The following is a 17,073-nucleotide window of genomic DNA, read 5'->3' as shown; positions in this document are numbered from 1 at the left end:
CGACCCCCAGGTCCAGGAGCCCTCCCCACAGGCCTTTGTTGGAGAAGCGAGACAAGCTGGGGTGCAGGGGGGTCCAGAAAGCCTGATATGCACACGTGGGCACACGGGGAGCTGGACACACAGGTCTTGCCCAGACACGCACACACGGACGCGGTCTGGGTGCTGCACACCCACCCCCGTGATGGCAAGGCCCTCGGGACCGTGGAGCTGCCAGCCCCGGAGGTGAGGTGCCGCCTGCCGGGAATCGAGCGGGCTCCGCTGGCCGGAAAGGCTCCATCCCCTGGGGCTGCCTCCGAGAAGGCCCCGCCCGCCCGCCCGCCCGCAGGCACGGGGTGGGGGCTCTCACTCCTCGGAGACCTCGCCTGGCTCCCCGCGGCTCGGAGCCTGGGGGAGGGGCACAGGAGAGCGGAACCGGGTCCTGGGTGCAAGCAGTTTGTGAGCCCCGCACCGACATCTAAGGAACGTGGAGGGACCCGAGCGCCCCCCACCCCCCCACTTGGGGACTTGGCCGCGCCCCGAGGTGAGGTGAGGCTCCTCTGTGGTCCTCGACCGCCCGCGGGGGCCGACGATTTGAGTCCTTGGGGACCCAGCCCCCCTCGACCGGCCTGAGCTCCTCAGGTGTTCTGTGCAGCCAAGCGAGTTGGACAGAATTTCGTCTCCGGGCGGCGGGGGCCTTCCACCCGCGCCGAGCCCCGCTGGAGATCTGAGGACATCACGCAGGTGGCCCACCCTCGAGTCCGAGGCCGCTGCCTGGCCCACAGCCCCCCACTCCCTCACCCCGCCCCGGGGCTCTCGGAGCTTTTGGGGGAAAGCGGCGGCGCGGGCCGGGGCGGGGGCGGCCGGCTGGGGGGGGGCGGGGCAGGCCAGGGTGGCGCGGGGGTGGGAGGGGAGTTCGGGAGGAAGCCGCCCTCCAGCGCTGGCGGGCGCGACCACCTCGGCGCGCGGGCCCGGGCCGCAGACAATTAAAGCGGGATTCCTCCCCCGCTGACGTCTGCGGCGCCGAGGCCCCTCCCGCGGGGGCATAAAAGGCGCGGGCTCCGCAGCGCAGGCAGCAGTGGGGGCCGGACGGCGTCTCGGTGCGCACTGCGCGGGGAGCGGAGCGCGGCCGCCCGCGGAGCCCCAGCCGAGCCGAGCGCAGCCGAGCCCGGCGCAGCGCCGCCGGCCCCGCGCCCGCAGCCATGCCGGCCGGCCGCGCCGCGCGCACCTGTGCGCTGCTCGCCCTCTGCCTCCTGGGCAGCGCGGCCCAGGATTTCGGGCCGACGCGCTTCATCTGCACCTCGGTGCCGGTGGACGCGGACATGTGCGGCGCGCCCGTGGCCGCCGGCGGCGCCGAGGAGCTCCGGAGCAACGTGCTGCAGCTCCGCGAGACCGTGCTGCAGCAGAAAGAGACCATCCTGAGCCAGAAGGAGACCATCCGCGAGCTGACCACCAAGCTGGGCCGCTGCGAGAGTCAGAGCACGCTGGACACCGGCGCCGGCCGCAAGCAGCCCGGCTCGGGCAAGAACACCATGGGCGACCTGTCCCGGACGCCGGCCGCCGAGACGCTCAGCCAACTCGGGCAAACTTTGCAGTCGCTCAAAACCCGCCTGGAGAACCTCGAGGTCTGCTCCCGCCGCGGGTCCCCCTCTGGCGCGCGGGTCCCCCCACCTGCCCCACTCCGACCCGGCCGGACACCCCCACCCCCACCCCCACCCGGCCGGCGCCGGGAGTCTGGCCCCCCCTACGCATGTCCACTCTCCTGAGCACCCCGCCAGGCCGCCCCCGCAGTCGCCCCGCGAGGACCGTGCCGCCAGCCTCCCTGCTCGGTCCCCGCTCTGCGTGTAATGCCCCGGTTCCCCCTGCAGCAGTACAGCCGGCTCAACTCCTCCAGCCAGACCAACAGCCTCAAGGATCTGCTGCAGAGCAAGATCGATGACCTGGAGAGGCAAGTGCTGTCCCGGGTGAACACGCTGGAGGAGGGCAAGGGGGGCCCCCGGAACGACACGGAGGAGCGGGTCAAGATTGAGAGCGCCCTGACCTCCCTGCACCAGCGGATCAGCGAGCTGGAGAAAGGTAACTGCGGGGAGGGGGCGTGCGTGCCGCCCGCCTGGCCAGCCAGCTGGTGGGACCTTGCCAGGGTCCTGGCTCCCTACCGTAAAAGCCCAGAGCGCCTCCGCCCTTCCAGGGCCTTGCCGCCCCCCCACCCCCCAATCCTGCCCAGGGCTCCGGCTGTGTCTGTGGAGGGGACGCGGGGAGGGGAAGGGACTGCCTGCCGTCTCCTGTCCCCTCCACGCACACTGTCAGACGCGCAGGGTTTTTCCGAGTCTGGTTTGTGTGATCCTCAGTAACTTCGCGCCGTGGTCAGCCCAGGCCCTCCCTCGGAGGAAGCCTGGCTCTCGCTGGTGCCCCAGGAGCTGGGTCCGGCTGACCCCCGGTCCTCCCGTTCCCCCCCGCTGACTCGGGCCCTGAGCAGCTTTTCCCCCAGCTCCTCCGCGGGGTCCTCCGCGGAGCTCCCGGTAGCCCCCTCTGCCTGGAGCCCCTCCCCATGTCTGGGCATCTGGCGTGCCTGGCAGTTCCCGGGTGGCCAACTCCTAGAGGGCCCCCGCTGCACCCCGGGGCACAGATGAGCTCAGTGGCTTAGCCTTGAAGTCGCAGAAATCAAACAAGGTTGTAAGGGGGGGGGGGCGCCCGGGCTGAGAGGAGAGCCACGTGACCCTTCTCACACTGCAAAATGTGCCGGATGGATTTAAACAGTGCCATCTTAAGGCACCTTATGTAACTGAAAAACAGATCAGGGGAGGGAGCTGGGGGGAGGGGGGGAGGGGGGGAGGAGGGGAGAGTGGAGAGGCCAGGGCTGGACCCGCTCCAAGGGCAGGGGACTGCCCACCTGAGACTGCGTGGGCAGCGCCGAGGGGCCAGCCCTGCTCCGTGGTGAGCTCACACTTGGCTTGGAGGGAGCTGGCCCAGCAGGAAGCTGGCCCAGCAGGGCGCCTTCTAGAAATAATTCTTGGCCGAGGGGGCCGATTTAGTGCCGGACGCCCTGGCAGGCCTGGGGCGTCCCCGGGGGCTGGCGGCCGTGTGTTCCGGCCTGGCGCCGGTGCCCACTGCCACGCGGGAGTTTTTGCCCGGAGTCAGTCCCTCCCTGCCCAGGGCTGCAGCCACCTGGTTTGTGTGGACGGCGGGCGGGGGGGGGGAATGGCAGGCATTTCCTGGAGCCACCCGGCAGGCGCGGGGCTGGTGGCTGAGTGTGAGGGGGTCTGTCAGCCGGGAGACACACGGGAAGCTCACCCTGGGAGTGAGGGACACAGTCGTCCCCACGGCCACCTTGGTGGCCCCGGCCCCCTGGCTGTTCACCCCTCTGCAGGGCTCCAGATGGTTGCTGGGAGAGCCCGCGAGGGATGAGCCTCCCTCCTGCGAGGTGGGTGGGATTCTGGAAGCAGCCCGAGTCCCAGGGGCTAGCCGGCTGGGGGGTCGGGCGCGTGCCCTGGCTGCAGGAGGTGTGCCGGGCACCGGGCCGGGCTGCCTTCAAGGAGACTTGGAGAGGAGAGGAGACAGTGGCTCTGTGCTCAGCCAGCCGCCAGCGCCGGAACCAGGGCGGCCCCAGAGGGGCTGCTCCGAGGGGACCTAGCCTCTTTCTGGCTGGGCGGAGACTTCCGTCCTCTGGCCCACACCCTCGAGGTCCGTCAGCTCCCAGGGTGTGTGTGCTGGCCACCCCCTCCCCGCTCCCCCGGCACACACAGGGCTCACAGCCCACCTGCTCCCTGGCTGCTCTCCAGCTGCGTCCCCAGGGCAGCACCGAGAGGGAGCCGACCCCGCGCAGGGGCCTGGTGCCCCGGGACAGAGCTGCGAGCTCCCCAGGCACCTGCAGGACGGAGTCTGCGCTGTCCGTGCTGGGGGTGGGGGGGTGCAGGTGTCCAGACCCGGCCCTGTCCTCCCCAGGCCAGAAGGACAACCGCCCCGGAGACAAGTTCCAGCTCACGTTCCCCCTGCGGACCAACTACATGTACGCCAAGGTGAAGAAGAGCCTGCCGGAGATGTACGCCTTCACCGTGTGCATGTGGCTGAAGTCCAGCGCCGCGCCCGGCGTGGGCACGCCCTTCTCCTACGCCGTGCCCGGCCAGGCCAACGAGCTGGTCCTCATCGAGTGGGGCAACAACCCCATGGAGATCCTCATCAACGACAAGGTAGGGCCCCGCCCAGCGGGGGGCCGGTCCCGGCTGGCTGCGGGGTCGGGTCTGCGGTGACCCAGGACGCGCAGCCTCAGATGCTGCCGAGGCCCCAGGGGAGGCAGGGCTGAGGGCGGTGGAGGGAGCGGTGGGGGGCGCACCCTGGCCCGACTCCCTGAGCTGGGGGAGGCTGGAACCTTCCCCGGCAGAGAGAGGAGCCAGTCCAGGCGGGGCCCAGAGGCTCTTCCTGAGCCCGAATCCGTTTTGCTCTGTGCCTGGCCCTGGGGAGGGGGCCGGATGGGCCTGAGCCCCGGGCGGGGCCAGCCTTTCCCCTGGGAACCCTCCCCGGCTCAGCCCTCCATTAGCCGTGGGGCAGCTGCCAGCTCTCTGCTCCCCTGCCTCTAGGCCTGTGTTGGTGCTCAGTGACTAAACCCCGGGTTGCAAAGTGCCCTGCCCAGGGAGGCTGCCTCTCTGGGCCCCGTTTCCCCCCGTAGGGGTGGAGCTGCCCCACCAGCCCCGCCTGGACACTCAGGGTCAGGGAAGCGCCAGGTTGGAGGCTGGTATGAGCCCTCACGGGCACAGTGCCCTCCGCCCTGGTGTCCCTGGGATTCCCAGAGGACCAGGCAGCGATGGAGGGTGTGGGAGGAGCGGGGAGAGGCCCTGAGGGAGGGCTAGCAGGGGGTGGCGGTGGGTTCGGGTGGGTCTTGGGGGCCCCCGATGGAGACCACATTCCGTCTGTGACGCTGGCCCGCCCCCGGATGGGGCCCTCAGGTGGTGCCGCCAACCGGGGCTCCAGGCACTTGCTCTAAACGCACAGCAGGAAGGGTTAGTTCTGGCTGAGCCAGTCATTGCTGGCGCTGGGTCATCCCGAGTCCTCAGTGTCAGGTGCGTCCTTCCTCTCCCCAGGTGGCCAAGCTGCCCTTTGTCATCAATGACGGCAAGTGGCACCACATCTGCGTCACCTGGACCACCCGGGATGGGGTCTGGGAAGCCTACCAGGACGGCACCCAGGGCGGCAATGGCGAGAACCTGGCGCCCTATCACCCCATCAAGCCGCAAGGCGTGTTGGTGCTGGGCCAGGAGCAGGTACCAGCCACGGGGTGAAGGGTGGGGGGAGGGGCGGCAGCCAGGGGGAGGCGCCCCAGAGCCTGAGACAGGGCAGGAGGGGGTGGGGGGCTGAGGAGGGCAGCGAGTCAGGCAGCGGTTTGGGCAGAGTGGGGGCCCCACTGGGGGAAACGCCGGCAGCGGCATCTTCAGGGGCTCAGCCGAGCAGAGGCCCCGGCTCTGGGAGGCTGCAGCTGCCTTCGTGACGCACTGCCGCTTCCCAGGACCCAAACGGAAGCAGCAGAGGCCCAGGCCGCCTGCTCGCCGTGGGGGTGGGCAGCGGTTGAAGGCGGAGTGCTGTCTGGGTTCCTGGGCCCACCGAGGGGCGGGGCTGGACGCAGAGCTGGAGATGCAGGGACGGCAGGGGTGAACGTGCTCCACCCCCTCCATGGGGAGGCACAGACCCTTGTCCCCTAGGGACGCCCCCCCTGCCTGGCCCCCACTCCTCCCCCCACACCCTCCGCCCTCATCCTCTGCTTTTCTCGGAAGGACACCCTGGGTGGCGGGTTCGACGCCACCCAGGCGTTCGTGGGGGAGCTGGCCCACTTCAACATCTGGGACCGCAAGCTGACCCCGGGGGAGGTGTACAACCTGGCCACCTGCAGCGCCAAGGCCCTGTCCGGCAACGTCATCGCCTGGGCCGAGTCCCACATCGAGATCTACGGGGGGGCCACCAAGTGGACATTCGAAGCCTGTCGCCAGATCAACTGAGCCGCCGGCGGGCCGCGCCTCCCACCCCTCGGCCCCCACGCCCCCCGCCCGCCTCCTCTGCTTGTGCGGCGACCACCCGTCATCTGTGCGCCCCCGCCCCCACCGCGGAACGACTCCCGGCCGTGGCCCCCCCGCTCACACGCCCACGCCCACCGCCCGGTTCGGTCCCGGTGGCCCGGGAGGCAGGCCTGGCTCCCGCCGGTCCCCGAGAAGGGGCCCTTTCCCCGAGATCCCCGCCCGGTTGCCCCGGGCAGGCCGTGCCGATGGCGCAGGCGACGTGGCTTTCCGAACAACGCAGAAGTAGGTGAGAGGGCCGCGTGCGTGTGCGTGTGCACACGCGTGCGTGGGAATGTGCGTCTCTGGGGAGACCTTCTCTTGTAGAACGAGGCATCTCCTTCCCTTCTTCCTTCGTGGCTTCGGGAACCCTGGTGGCCGGTCGGCGCCGGTCTGCACCGCCCGCGCCTCGGGGCGGGCCGCCGCCTCCGCCCCACGCATGCGTCTTCGCTAGCGGAGCGCGTGCTGAGCCGCGCGTCTCCGAGTCGTTGGCGTGAATGTCTGTTCGTGGTTTGTCGAAGGCCGGCGGGGAGCCCGTCCACGGCCGTGTTTTAGTTCACGGCAGAAGTGGGTTTTCTCGGAGGGCGGGAGGCAGGCAGTGTCCTGGGGGGGCACCAGGAGCCAGGGGGCAGCAGAGGTGGGAGGAGCACCCTGCTGCGGGCATCGGAGGGCGGGGCCGGGCCCCGGGCGCCTTCACAGCCCCGAGCCCGGGACCCGTCCTCCCTTCCAGCCGCCAGCTCGCTTGCTGCGGCACTGGTGCCCCTGAGAGAGGAGCGCCCCCCACAGCCAGGAAGCCAGCCCCCCAGGCCCCCCGTTTGCCTCTGGTAGTAGAAGCCCAGAGGCTTCAGGGAATCAGCGCGAGAGGGAAATGCACGCTCCGAGGAAGACGCAGCCACGCGGCCCCGACAGCCATGTTCCTCCCACATCGGGGCCCAGGAGGCTGGCTCGCCCAGGTCCCCAGGGGGCAGGGTGCCTGGGACCTCTCACGGGGAGCCAGGCTGCAGGGCCGGCCAGGCCCTGAAACCCACCCCCGCTGCCCGTCACCGGCTGGTGACGCCGAGGCCTGACCGGTGTTCAGAAGCTTTGGATTTTCTTTTTCCCCATGAAAAGCTGCTACGCGCATTTCCTTCCAGCCCTCCCGAGGTGGGAGGGGTGCGCGTGCCCACGTGTGTGCGTTACGTGAGAGAGCGTGCACGCAGAAGGCTCGTGCCCCGGGGAGGGCGGGCTCCCTGCTTCTTGCACCCTGGGGGGGGGAGGGGTCACGCACCCCACGGGGCCCCGGGCTCTGTCACCAGGAGCCTCGGCAGCACGTGGCTGGCGAGTCTTCCTAGAGGCTGCCCGGCGCTGCCTGGCTCACCTGCGGCTGCAGGTGTTCCCCCTGGGGGGCAGGTGTCCCCGTCCCCTGTTCCTCCCGGGGACACCTGCACCCCGAAGCTCGGCCCGTGCGGGGCCGGAACCCAGTGCGTCCGTGTATCCGTGTGTCCGTGTGTCCGTGTCCGCGTGGGCGCCTGCACGTTGCCCGTCGCCGCCCCGCCGTCCCGCTGTCCCGCTGCGTGCCGCTCTTGGGCGGAGGGGGCGGCCGGGCTGCGCGTGGCGGCAACCCAGTGGCTTCTTCTGACCCTCGTGCTTCGTCGGAGCCCGTGGGCCGCGGCGCCCGCGGGTCCCCAGGGATCTTCTCCGTTTGCATGTCCCTCGGGGTGGGCGGCCCTGGCGCGCCCAGCCCGGTGTGTGTCCCCTGCCTGCATGGACTTCTCTGGTTCTGTGTTTCGTGCCGAGTGCCACCCATTGTTCTGTGACCATCCACGTCGCTTCTGGGGACGGCTGGGAAGGCCAGCCGTGGGTGGGGGGGGCTGGGGGAGGGTGGCGCCCCTCCCCCTCCTCCCCGCTCCCCAAACCCACCAAGAAGTACTTTCCTGTGTAGAAAGAGAACAGGCCTGAACAGCACCCATGGGAGAGAGCGAGAGCTTGGAAACGCCCCCCTAGACCAGACCGCCCACCCTCACTGCAGCCGCCTGGGAGCTGCCGCGAGGCAAGGCCCAGAGCGGCCCGGTGCTCTCGGTCGGCACCTCCCACCAGCCCCCTCGACCTGCCCGCCCGGACCACCTGCCCAGAGGGCGCGGTGGGAGCTGCCCGCCCAGGACCACAAGCCATCCTCTGCCCCAGCCCAAGAGGGCAGAGCACACCCAGACTCGAGGTCTATGTCCCCCTCCGGCCCCTCCTCGGGCGCCCCCACGGCGCCGGGGGGCACAAGCTGACATTTAGCTCCCCCCTCCCCCAACCGGAGCCTGTGCCAAGCCCCCTGACGCCCTCACTGTGTAAACACTTGGCAGTTTGCCGCCCCGAGAGAGGCAGGTGACAGAGCCACAGATCTGACCCCCCGGTCCCCACCTCCTCCCGATCTGATTGACGCCCCCTCTTGCACTGAGCACCCCTGCCTCTCTCAGGTAAGCCATTTTGTAAAACACGGAGATGACACGCACTGTGGGGACAGTGTCGCTTCCGCCGAGCTGACCGCAGCTCCCGGCGCAGCCGGGGCGGGGGACGGCCGCCCACAGGCTCCCCCCCCCGCCCCACTTGAATCGTAAGCCTTCTTGCTTTTGATAACACGGTATTATTTCTCTTACTGTAGAAGAAAAAGTTTATTACCAAACAAGAGTATTTTTATGAAAGAATAGGACAAACCTATAAATTAACTCAACCCCTGTTTCCCTTGAAAAAAACTTTTCAGGCTCCGCCAAAACGTTGGACTGGAAGCGCCTATTTTGGAAGAAAGAGATGCATTTTGTATGCTTTCTTTTCCTTTTGTAGACTCCAGTTTATTTTCTAGGATCACTTTGTCACCAGCCCTGGGACCTGAGACCAAGGGGGGGTGTCTCGTGGGCAGCGAGGGGAGGGGAGAGGCTGGCCTGAGGTTTGCGGTCGGCCGTTCCGGCGAGCTCCGAGGAGGGCCGCCTGTTCTCGCAGGGGCGTCGGGACCAGGGTGTCCGTGGGCCGTGCGCGGCGGGCCCGGGGTCTCAGAGCTGGCTGCCCTGTCGGGGGGACGCGAGGAGGGCTGACGCAGGAGCTGGGGTTACGTGTGATTGCCACCAGGGGTGGGACCCTGGGCGACCCTGCGGCACTGAGATGTGGCCGGAAGCCGCCCCGGCTTCCTCCCCGAAAACACGGCATGCGGGGGGGACCCGGCGGACGGCAGGACATGCGCTGACTCCGTGCCCAGGCGACCCCGTGCTGCTGGTTGTAGGGGAACAAGTCATTCGGGAGGGAAAAAAAAACAAAGCCCAATTCTTAGAGTCCCGATTTCGTCTTAGTTGCCAAAACCGGCGCCCCTGGCAAACAGTCTCGCCATGGACGCGAGCCCCCATGGTCGGCGGTGCCGCACTGTACATACTGTAACATACGGCAGGCGGTCGGCGTCTTCCTCCCTCATTATTTGCTAACCAAAGCCGAACACTTTTCATACAACCTGCAGCCTTTCGGCCACCAAATGGGTCAGAACCGTGGGACCTGCCACCTCCCATCTGCGATTCCGGAAATGCACTATTTCTACTGGTATTCTTGCTTTCTTTCTCTTTTCCTTTTCTTGCTGAAACGACATGAATTGTTGAGTTTATTTTTACACAGTAAAGAGTGAAGAAAGACGCTGGTCTCCTTGGAATGTGTCTTTTGTTCATGTCAACGGGCCGGACCCCTCGGGGTACCCCCCAGGGGACCCTCCCCGGCAGGGAGGGAGGGAGCCTGCCTTTGTGTCTGCGTTGCACTGGGCCCCTCCGGTGACACTCCGGTGACGCCAGGACATCCGGAGAGGGAAGGGCCTCCCCAGGTGGCTGGTGTAGTTGACTGGAGGCAGAGAGCGTCAGAGTGACCTTGGGGCGTACTGGGCTGGGGGCGCAGGGTGGCCCCGCCCACCCCTCTCCCGCAGCCCTGCCTGCCGCACGGGCTTGGCGGGGTCCCAGACGGGCCCAGGCTTGTCTTCCCAAATGCACCTGCTCTGCTCTCCTCGCCCCCCGCCCAGGGTCCTCCCCTGGGGTCTCGGGCCCCTCCCTGCACACTCGCAGGAGAGCACCCCCACGGTCACGTGACGAGGGCCCCCGGAAGACCCAGGGTGCCGGGGACAGCGTCGCCCCCCCAGCCCCTTGCGCACCACCCTAGACTGCGGGTGGACGGAGAGTTCGGGAACTGCTTCCTCCCAAGGCACAAAATGACCAAGAGCCCCCTGGCTGGCCGGGCTCCAGCCCTAACACACACACGCACGCACATACATGCACACGCGTGGACGCGCACACCGGGTTACAGAAGGGACCGGTCCCTCGGGCGTCTTGCTGGCGCCGCCGAGGGCGCACACACTCTCGGCCTCGCCCACGGCCAGCCCAGGCTTGCGCCCAGTGCCAGCAGCTCCGGCCGACACATCGCCGCTCTGCGCCCCTCCTGGGGAAGGGCAGGGTGGCGCCCGCGGTGACCTCACAGGGAGAGCCCGTCCCGGAGCTCTCGTCGGAAACAGACTGCTTTCCACACCTGTCACTCCTGGCCTCCGCGCGTCCGTGAACGACTCCAGTGGGGCCACGGGGCCCCGCGTGGCTCAGAAGGAGGCCGCAGGGCCCCGGGCTGACAGCCCGGGCAGGGCGACAGGCGCAGGAGTTTGAAGCTGGAGAGTGCCGTGGCCAGGAACAAATCTGTTCTCAGCTTGCATGCTTCTGGCGACGGCGAGCTCATTCCCGCAGGGACGGCCTGTCCACTCTCACCCACCCCTGTCAGGAGTCTGCTCCCGTGCTTCTGTCTTTACATTTTTACCTAGTATTGTGCTCAGTTCTTTGTACTGCGCGGCCACGTCCACCTGTCTGTCCACACATGTGAAGATGGCCACCGTGTCCCCGAGTCCTCACCATCCCTGCCCCCTGAGCCATCATCATCTACCCTCTGTGGAGGAGGAAGAGGCGCTGCGTCCGACCCCGTCAGACGTCTGGGCTGGGAGGGCCTGGAGGGACACTGCGTCCAGCTACTCTGCTGCCCGGATGCGGGGACCAGGGCCCAGACAGGCTGTGTGGCCGCTCAAGGTCACACAGCTTGCCTGTGCCGGGGCCAGAATCAGAACCTAGTAGTGCTGGCTCCCAGCCCTGGGCTCTCACCTGGCCCCCACCCCAAACAACTCGGTCCTCGCCTGTGACACGGGCTGACAGTCCGCACCTGCCAGGGCGTGAGGGTGGGGTGAGCAGGTGTGCACAGGGCCCGGCCCGGGCCAGGCGCAGGTGCAGGTACAGGTGGGGGCTGCTCCCTCCCCTCCGCCACACCGCGCTCAGGAGGCCTGGGCACCCCCCACTGCCCACAGCCCTCCCGTGGACCATCGCCTCCCCGGGGCGCCGACGCCCCCAAGAGCTTGGAGACATTGCTGGGTTGAGGGCAATCCCCTCAGGACGGGGCCACAGCACATGCGGCTGCAGCCCTGGACTCCGGGGAACCTGGTCGGCTCCTGGAAGCTCCCGAGGCCTGCTCCCCACCCCCACGACCCCCACCCGGGACCTAGGGCTCAGCCTGCGTGTCTCTCCGGCAGGCACCCCGGGCCGGCCCACTCCAGGGCTTGTCCAGCTCCCCGCAAGCAGCGGAGGACGGTCAGCCCTGAGCCCCCGCGGTTAGGTTGGGGGTGTGGCCTGAAGGAGCCCCCCCCGCCCCCCGAGACACACACAGCTCTCTCAGGCCTGTGCTGTGCTCCGGCTGGGATCTCCAGGGCTTCCTCCCCATCTGCACGCCGGCCCCGGGCAGGAGCCCCGGCCCGCTCACCCCGGCCCCCGGCCGTGCCCCCGGCCCCACAGCCCCTCTCCGCAGACCTCCCCAGAGTGCCCAGTCCCCTTGGGCTCCGAGGACTTCCGTGCTCCCCGGAAGCAGGAGAGAAGAGACACTGGGGGAGTTCCAAAGGTTCCAGGGTTCTGTGGAAGGTTCCGAACCCAGGGCTTGGCTTCTCTGTCGGCACCAGGAGCCACTCAGAAGGTGCCGGAAGCTTCCTGAGTGGGGCTCAGCTGGCTCAGCCCAGGCAGCAGGGGCTGGGGGGCCGGTCGGGGTAAGGGGAGTCGCCAGTTGGCAAGGCTGCCAGGACCCGCAGAGGTGCCTGAGCCCCCCCCCCCACGCCCTCCCCCGCTACAGCTTCTTCCACAGCCCACCTGGGCCAGGGCCAGGGCCAGGGCCCACCTCCGGAGAGCGTCCCAGGCCCTGTGGAGCCCTCCAGCTCCACCTCTGGAGGACCCCTGCCTCCCCGCAACGCTGCCACCGCCCCCTCCCCCCATGGCCACTGGCACCTGCGCACCGTGCGGCGTGCTCTGTGCTTACCTGTGTCTCGTCCCGTGTGCACCTCGGTCCCAGCAGCCACCTGCAGACAGTGCCCGAGTTTGCAGACAAGAGCCCAGCGAAGAGGCCAGGTGACCTCAGAGTGACCTCTGAGCCCTGAGGGTCTGTGGGACGGCAGCTGCAAGCCCCTCCCTCCACACCAGCCTTCCTTCAGGTCAGAGTTCAGCCGCGGAGGTGGCTGCTGCCTCCCAGAGCACCCAATGCCTCCGAGCTCAAGGACCTCTGCCCAAACTGCCCTTCACGGGCACCTGGCTGTCCCGAGAGCCTGGACCCCTCCCAACCCCGTGTGCGGTGTCCAGGGAAGTCCCTGAGACCCAGCTCCCTGAGGTGTCATCCCCACGGGGCAGGACCGCTCTCCTCTCCTGACGTTCAAATATCGGGCTGGACACAAAGTTCCTTTGGTTTTTTCCCCACACAACGGCTCTAGTGTGCTTAGTCATCTTTAACTTCATTTGAAACAATTTTGCACTCTGGCTGGTGTGGCTCAGTAGACCAAAGTGTCACCGGTTCAGTTCCCCGTCAGGGCACATGCCTGGGTTGTGGGCCAGGCCCCCAACGGGGGGTGTGCAAGAGGCAACCACACATGGATGTTTCTTTCCCTCTCTCCCTCCCTTCCCCTCTCTCTAAAAATAAATAAAATGTTTTTTAAAAAAGAAACGATTTTGTTAGATTGTTTTGTGACAGCTGTCCTATCAGCCGGCGTGCATTAAAAAGAAAGCTTATCAAAATTGGTGAATTTTTATGTAGCCATTTTAATATTAAAGATGGAAGAAAATATGCAACATTTTGATCTTTATTATCTCTAGAAAGGTAAAAATGCAACTGAAACGCAAAAAAAAAGCTTCGTGAGGCTGGGGAGAAGGGGCTGGGACCCATCAAGCATGTCCAACGCGGTTTGTGAAGCTCCGTGCGGGGGATGCCTGCGGGACGCCGCCCCACGGCCGGGCAGCCCAGCTGGAGTGGACTGCGGCCACATCAAGACACTGACCGAGAACCGTCAACATCCTGCCACGTGGGAGATCGCCGACACACTCAGAATATCCAAGCCAATCAGCTCTTGGTGAAAATGAAAAATGTGTCTCTTATTCTCTTTTTTAAGATTTTATTTATTTATTTATAGAGAGGGAAGGGAGGGAGAAAGAAAGAGAGAGAGAGAAATATCAATGTGCGGTTGCTGGGAGTCATGGCCTGCAACCCAGGCATGTACCCTGACTGGGAATCGAACCTGCAACGCTTTGGTTCGCAGCCCGAGCTCAATCCACTGAGCTATGCCAGCCAGGGCTGTGTCTCTTATTCTATGGAAAAAACTGAACGGACTTCTGGGCCAGCCCAGTACATTGCCTTGAGCAGCCTGATCCTTGGAACCTGAAAACCATTTCATCTCTCGGTTTCTCCAGGAAGGACACTTGCATTTCCTGAGACTCACGCGGTCACTCTGGGAAGCGGACAGTGGTCCCCCTCGGTTTCCCCTGCCTGGCCGGGCTTGTCGTCCCCTTGGGCTCTCCCTGGAGCCTAAGGACCAGTGTCCCCAAGCCACGGCTGCCAGTGGGCCCCTCTGCATGGGACCCTGACGCCGCCCGCCCCCGGCCGCCCTGTGCACACCGCGGCTCTGGCCCTTCGCCACTGTGCGCCCCCCGCCCCCCCGTCAGCACAGGCCCCTGGGATCTGTGCAAACCAGACCTTGCTACAATGCGGACTGTCCTCTCGGGGTCCCCACTGTCCTTCCTGAAACCTTCAGGCCGGACCCCTGCCCCGAGGCCACGCACCAGTTCCTATTTCTGAGCCTCAGGGGGAGACCCACATCCCACCGTCCCCCCAGACGTTTCTCAGCTGCCGTCCGAGTCGGGGGGCTCTTGGGGCAGGGGCTGCACTTGGGAGGCCCCAGCCCACCCATCAGCCCGTCCCCGGTGCGCCAGGACCCCCAGGGGGGACATGGGCTTCTGCGGCCTCTCTTTCGCAAAGGGCGGAGGGGACGGGGCAGAGAAGGGCATCAGGGACCAGACAAGCCCCCACCGAGCCCTCGGAAACTGCCCTCCCTCCCTCCTTTCTCTCCCTCCAGGTTGCCTGCGCTGCACCCGGACCGGGCGCCCCATCGGCGGTCTGCAGGGCGGGGTCCCAGGCCGGCTCCGGGGTGTGGAACCGATGGAGACCCGTGGGGGCGGGGCGGGGGGGGGCGAGGGCGAGTGCGCAGGCTTGTGTGACTGAGACGCATCGCCGAGGCGTCTGTCCCTGCTGGATTTCCGTGCTTCTCAATTCAGGCCACGGTGGGGGCCATCTGGCGCAGTGGGCACGGAGAAAACGTTTTCGCTGTGCAGAAAATTGGCTTCCGAGGGGAGGCCGTGTGCTCGGTGCAGAGCGAGCCTGCGGAAGCACCGCGTGGGCGGCTGCCGCCCCGGCCCCACCAGGTCTCGCTCACGACGTGCAGCCCCTTCCTGAAATGTGGGGGCCTGTGTGGGGTGGCCGCACTGCCCCCCCCTTTAACAGATTTATTGAGATGGAATTAATGGATCATATGATTTATTCATTGAAAGTTACAGTTCAGTGGCTTCTGGTATATTCAGTGACGGATTTTTTAAAACTGTGTAAATGTATAACATAATATTTACTATTGTAACCATTTTCTAGCGTACAATTCGGTGGTGTTGATCATAGTCACAGTGTTGTGCAACCACCGCCATTATTTCCAAAACCTTTACAAAATGTTTCAAACAGCCCTGGCTGGTGTGGTTCAGTGGGTTGAGCGCTGGCCTGAGAAGCAAAGGATCACTGGTTCCATTCCCACTCAGGGCACATGCCTGGGTTGCAGGCCAGGTCCCCAGTAGGGGGCATGCAAGAGGCAACCGCACATCCAGGTTCCTCTTCCTCTCTTTCTCCCTCCGTCCCCCTCTCTCTAAAAATGAATACATAAAATCTTTTAAAAAATAAATAAAATGTTTCGGGCAGAAACTGTCCTCATTAAACTTTAACTCCCCTTCCCCCTCCCCTCGCCTACTAGTCACCCTCTAATCCACTTTCTGTGTCTGTGAACTTGACTGGTCTGGGTCCCTCCTTTCCGCGGGGTCGCACGGCATTTGCCCTTTTGTGTCAGGCTGATGTCACCGGGCACAGTGTCCTGTAGGGCCACCCGCAGTGCAGTGTGGGTCAGGGTTTCCTTCCTTCTGACGGCCGAGCGGTGTCCTGCCACGTGGACGGACACTTGGGGCGATGCCAGCTCTTGGCCACCGTGCGTGACGTCACCGTGGATGAGGGCACAGCAGTACGTTCCAACCGCTGCTTTCCCACAAACCTGGGAGAGGCGCCACGTGGAAAGTCCACGTTCAGCTTTCCGAGGACCCACCGAATCGTCTTCTGTAACGGCCGAGGCTCCCTCCACTCCACGGCAACGCACGAGGGCCCGGCTTCTGCGCCGACGCGCACCGCTTCCGTGGTTGCCGGCGCGTTTGGTGACTCTGCACAGCCAGCCCCCGGGTGCGAAGCGGTGTCTCACCGTGGCCCTGCATTGCATTTCTCCCACGGTCATCCGTGAGGTCGAGACCAGCAGGTGCGCAAAGGCCATTTGCAGATCCTCTTTTGAGAAGTGTCTCTTCGACTCCTTTGCGCATTTTAAAACCACTTGCTTACCCGGGCGCGTCTCTTCCTGTTGTTGAGTTGTGGGCGTTCTCCAAGAGTTCTGCACGTGAACCCCTTCCCAGACGTGTGGGGGTAGGTATGTCCTCCCCTTCTGTGGGGTGTCTTTTCAAACCGCAGACGGCACCCTTTGGTGGTCAAAAGGCATTTGATTTCTTTTTTTTTTTTTCAAATATTCTTTTTTTAAAGATTTTATTTATTTATTTTTAGAGAGGGAAGGGAGGGAGAGAGAGAGAGAGAGAGAGAGACATCAATGTGCGGTTGCTGAGGGTCATGGCCCGCAACCCAGGCACGTACCCTGGCTGGGATTCGAACCTGTGATGCTTTGGTTCCCAGCCCCAGCTCAATCCACTGAGCTATGCCAGCCGGGGTGCATCTGATTTCTTTTGTCCTCACCCAAGGACATTTTCGCCCATGGCTTTTGGAGGGAAAGGAAGGGAGCGAGGGACAGAAAGAGAGAAACGTTGACATGAGAGAGAAGCACTGATTGGTTGCCTCCCATACACGCCCAGACGGGGAACTGAACCCACAACCTGGGCAAGTGCCCCGACCGGGAACCGAACCTGGAAACCTCTGGTTACAAGAGGACGCTCCACCCAAGTGAGCCGTGCCGGCCAGGGCAGAGGCTGTTTGGATGTGACGGGGCACGACTCATCTGTTTCCCCTAGTGCCTGTGCTTCTGGCATCCCATCCGAGAAAGACCTTGCTTGGCTGGATCCCACCCCCCGTCCAGCACCCCCACCCCTGGGATGCCGTGCCATCGCGCCCAGGCTGCAGCCCCGGGCCGGCCGTGCGGGCCGGTCTGCACCGGCGCATGGGCGGGCAGAGCCACGGGTTCCCTTCCTCACGCGAGCCCCCTGCGGCTTTGGCATTCTTGGCTCTGGGCTTTGCTCTTCAGAATTTCTGTTCTCTAAGAATCACAGACTGCTAGCGCAGATGTAGAAAGAAGAAAAAAAACAGAAACGCTCTTTCAAAGAGGCACGGCGTGCTTCCACATCCCGGGCGGGGACCGGAGTGGTGCAGAGGCAGCCTGGCTGGCTTGGGGAAACCCCCAGCGGCCCTGTGGGGGCCTGGGAGGCGGCCCTGCGCTCTGCCCGGC

General features: G+C 65.7%; 1 protein-coding gene across 2 annotated transcripts; it reads left to right on the top strand.

Annotated features, from left to right (window-relative positions):
• The first annotated feature begins 1,063 nt into the window (after positions 1-1,063).
• On the top strand, positions 1,064-9,652 carry NPTX1 (neuronal pentraxin 1). 2 transcript variants are annotated; one of them, XM_045837531.1, is made up of 5 exons: positions 1,064-1,601; positions 1,848-2,052; positions 3,919-4,163; positions 5,052-5,231; positions 5,739-9,652. In XM_045837531.1, exons 1-5 carry the CDS (start codon positions 1,179-1,181, stop codon positions 5,958-5,960), a joined length of 1,275 nt encoding a protein of 424 aa, XP_045693487.1. In that variant the 5' UTR covers positions 1,064-1,178; the 3' UTR covers positions 5,961-9,652. The 2 variants fall into 2 exon arrangements, with proteins under 2 accessions (XP_045693487.1, XP_045693486.1); XM_045837530.1 differs by having other exon boundaries at positions 1,845-2,052.
• Positions 9,653-17,073: the final 7,421 nt, after the last annotated feature.

Source organism: Phyllostomus hastatus, unplaced genomic scaffold (assembly GCF_019186645.2).
Source record: "Phyllostomus hastatus isolate PE091 unplaced genomic scaffold, TTU_PhHast_1.1 phas_contig_210, whole genome shotgun sequence".
Classification (NCBI taxonomy): domain Eukaryota; kingdom Metazoa; phylum Chordata; class Mammalia; order Chiroptera; family Phyllostomidae; genus Phyllostomus; species Phyllostomus hastatus.
The sequence above is the reverse complement of the archived record's forward strand: the minus strand, read 5'-3'. Positions and strand labels throughout refer to the sequence as shown.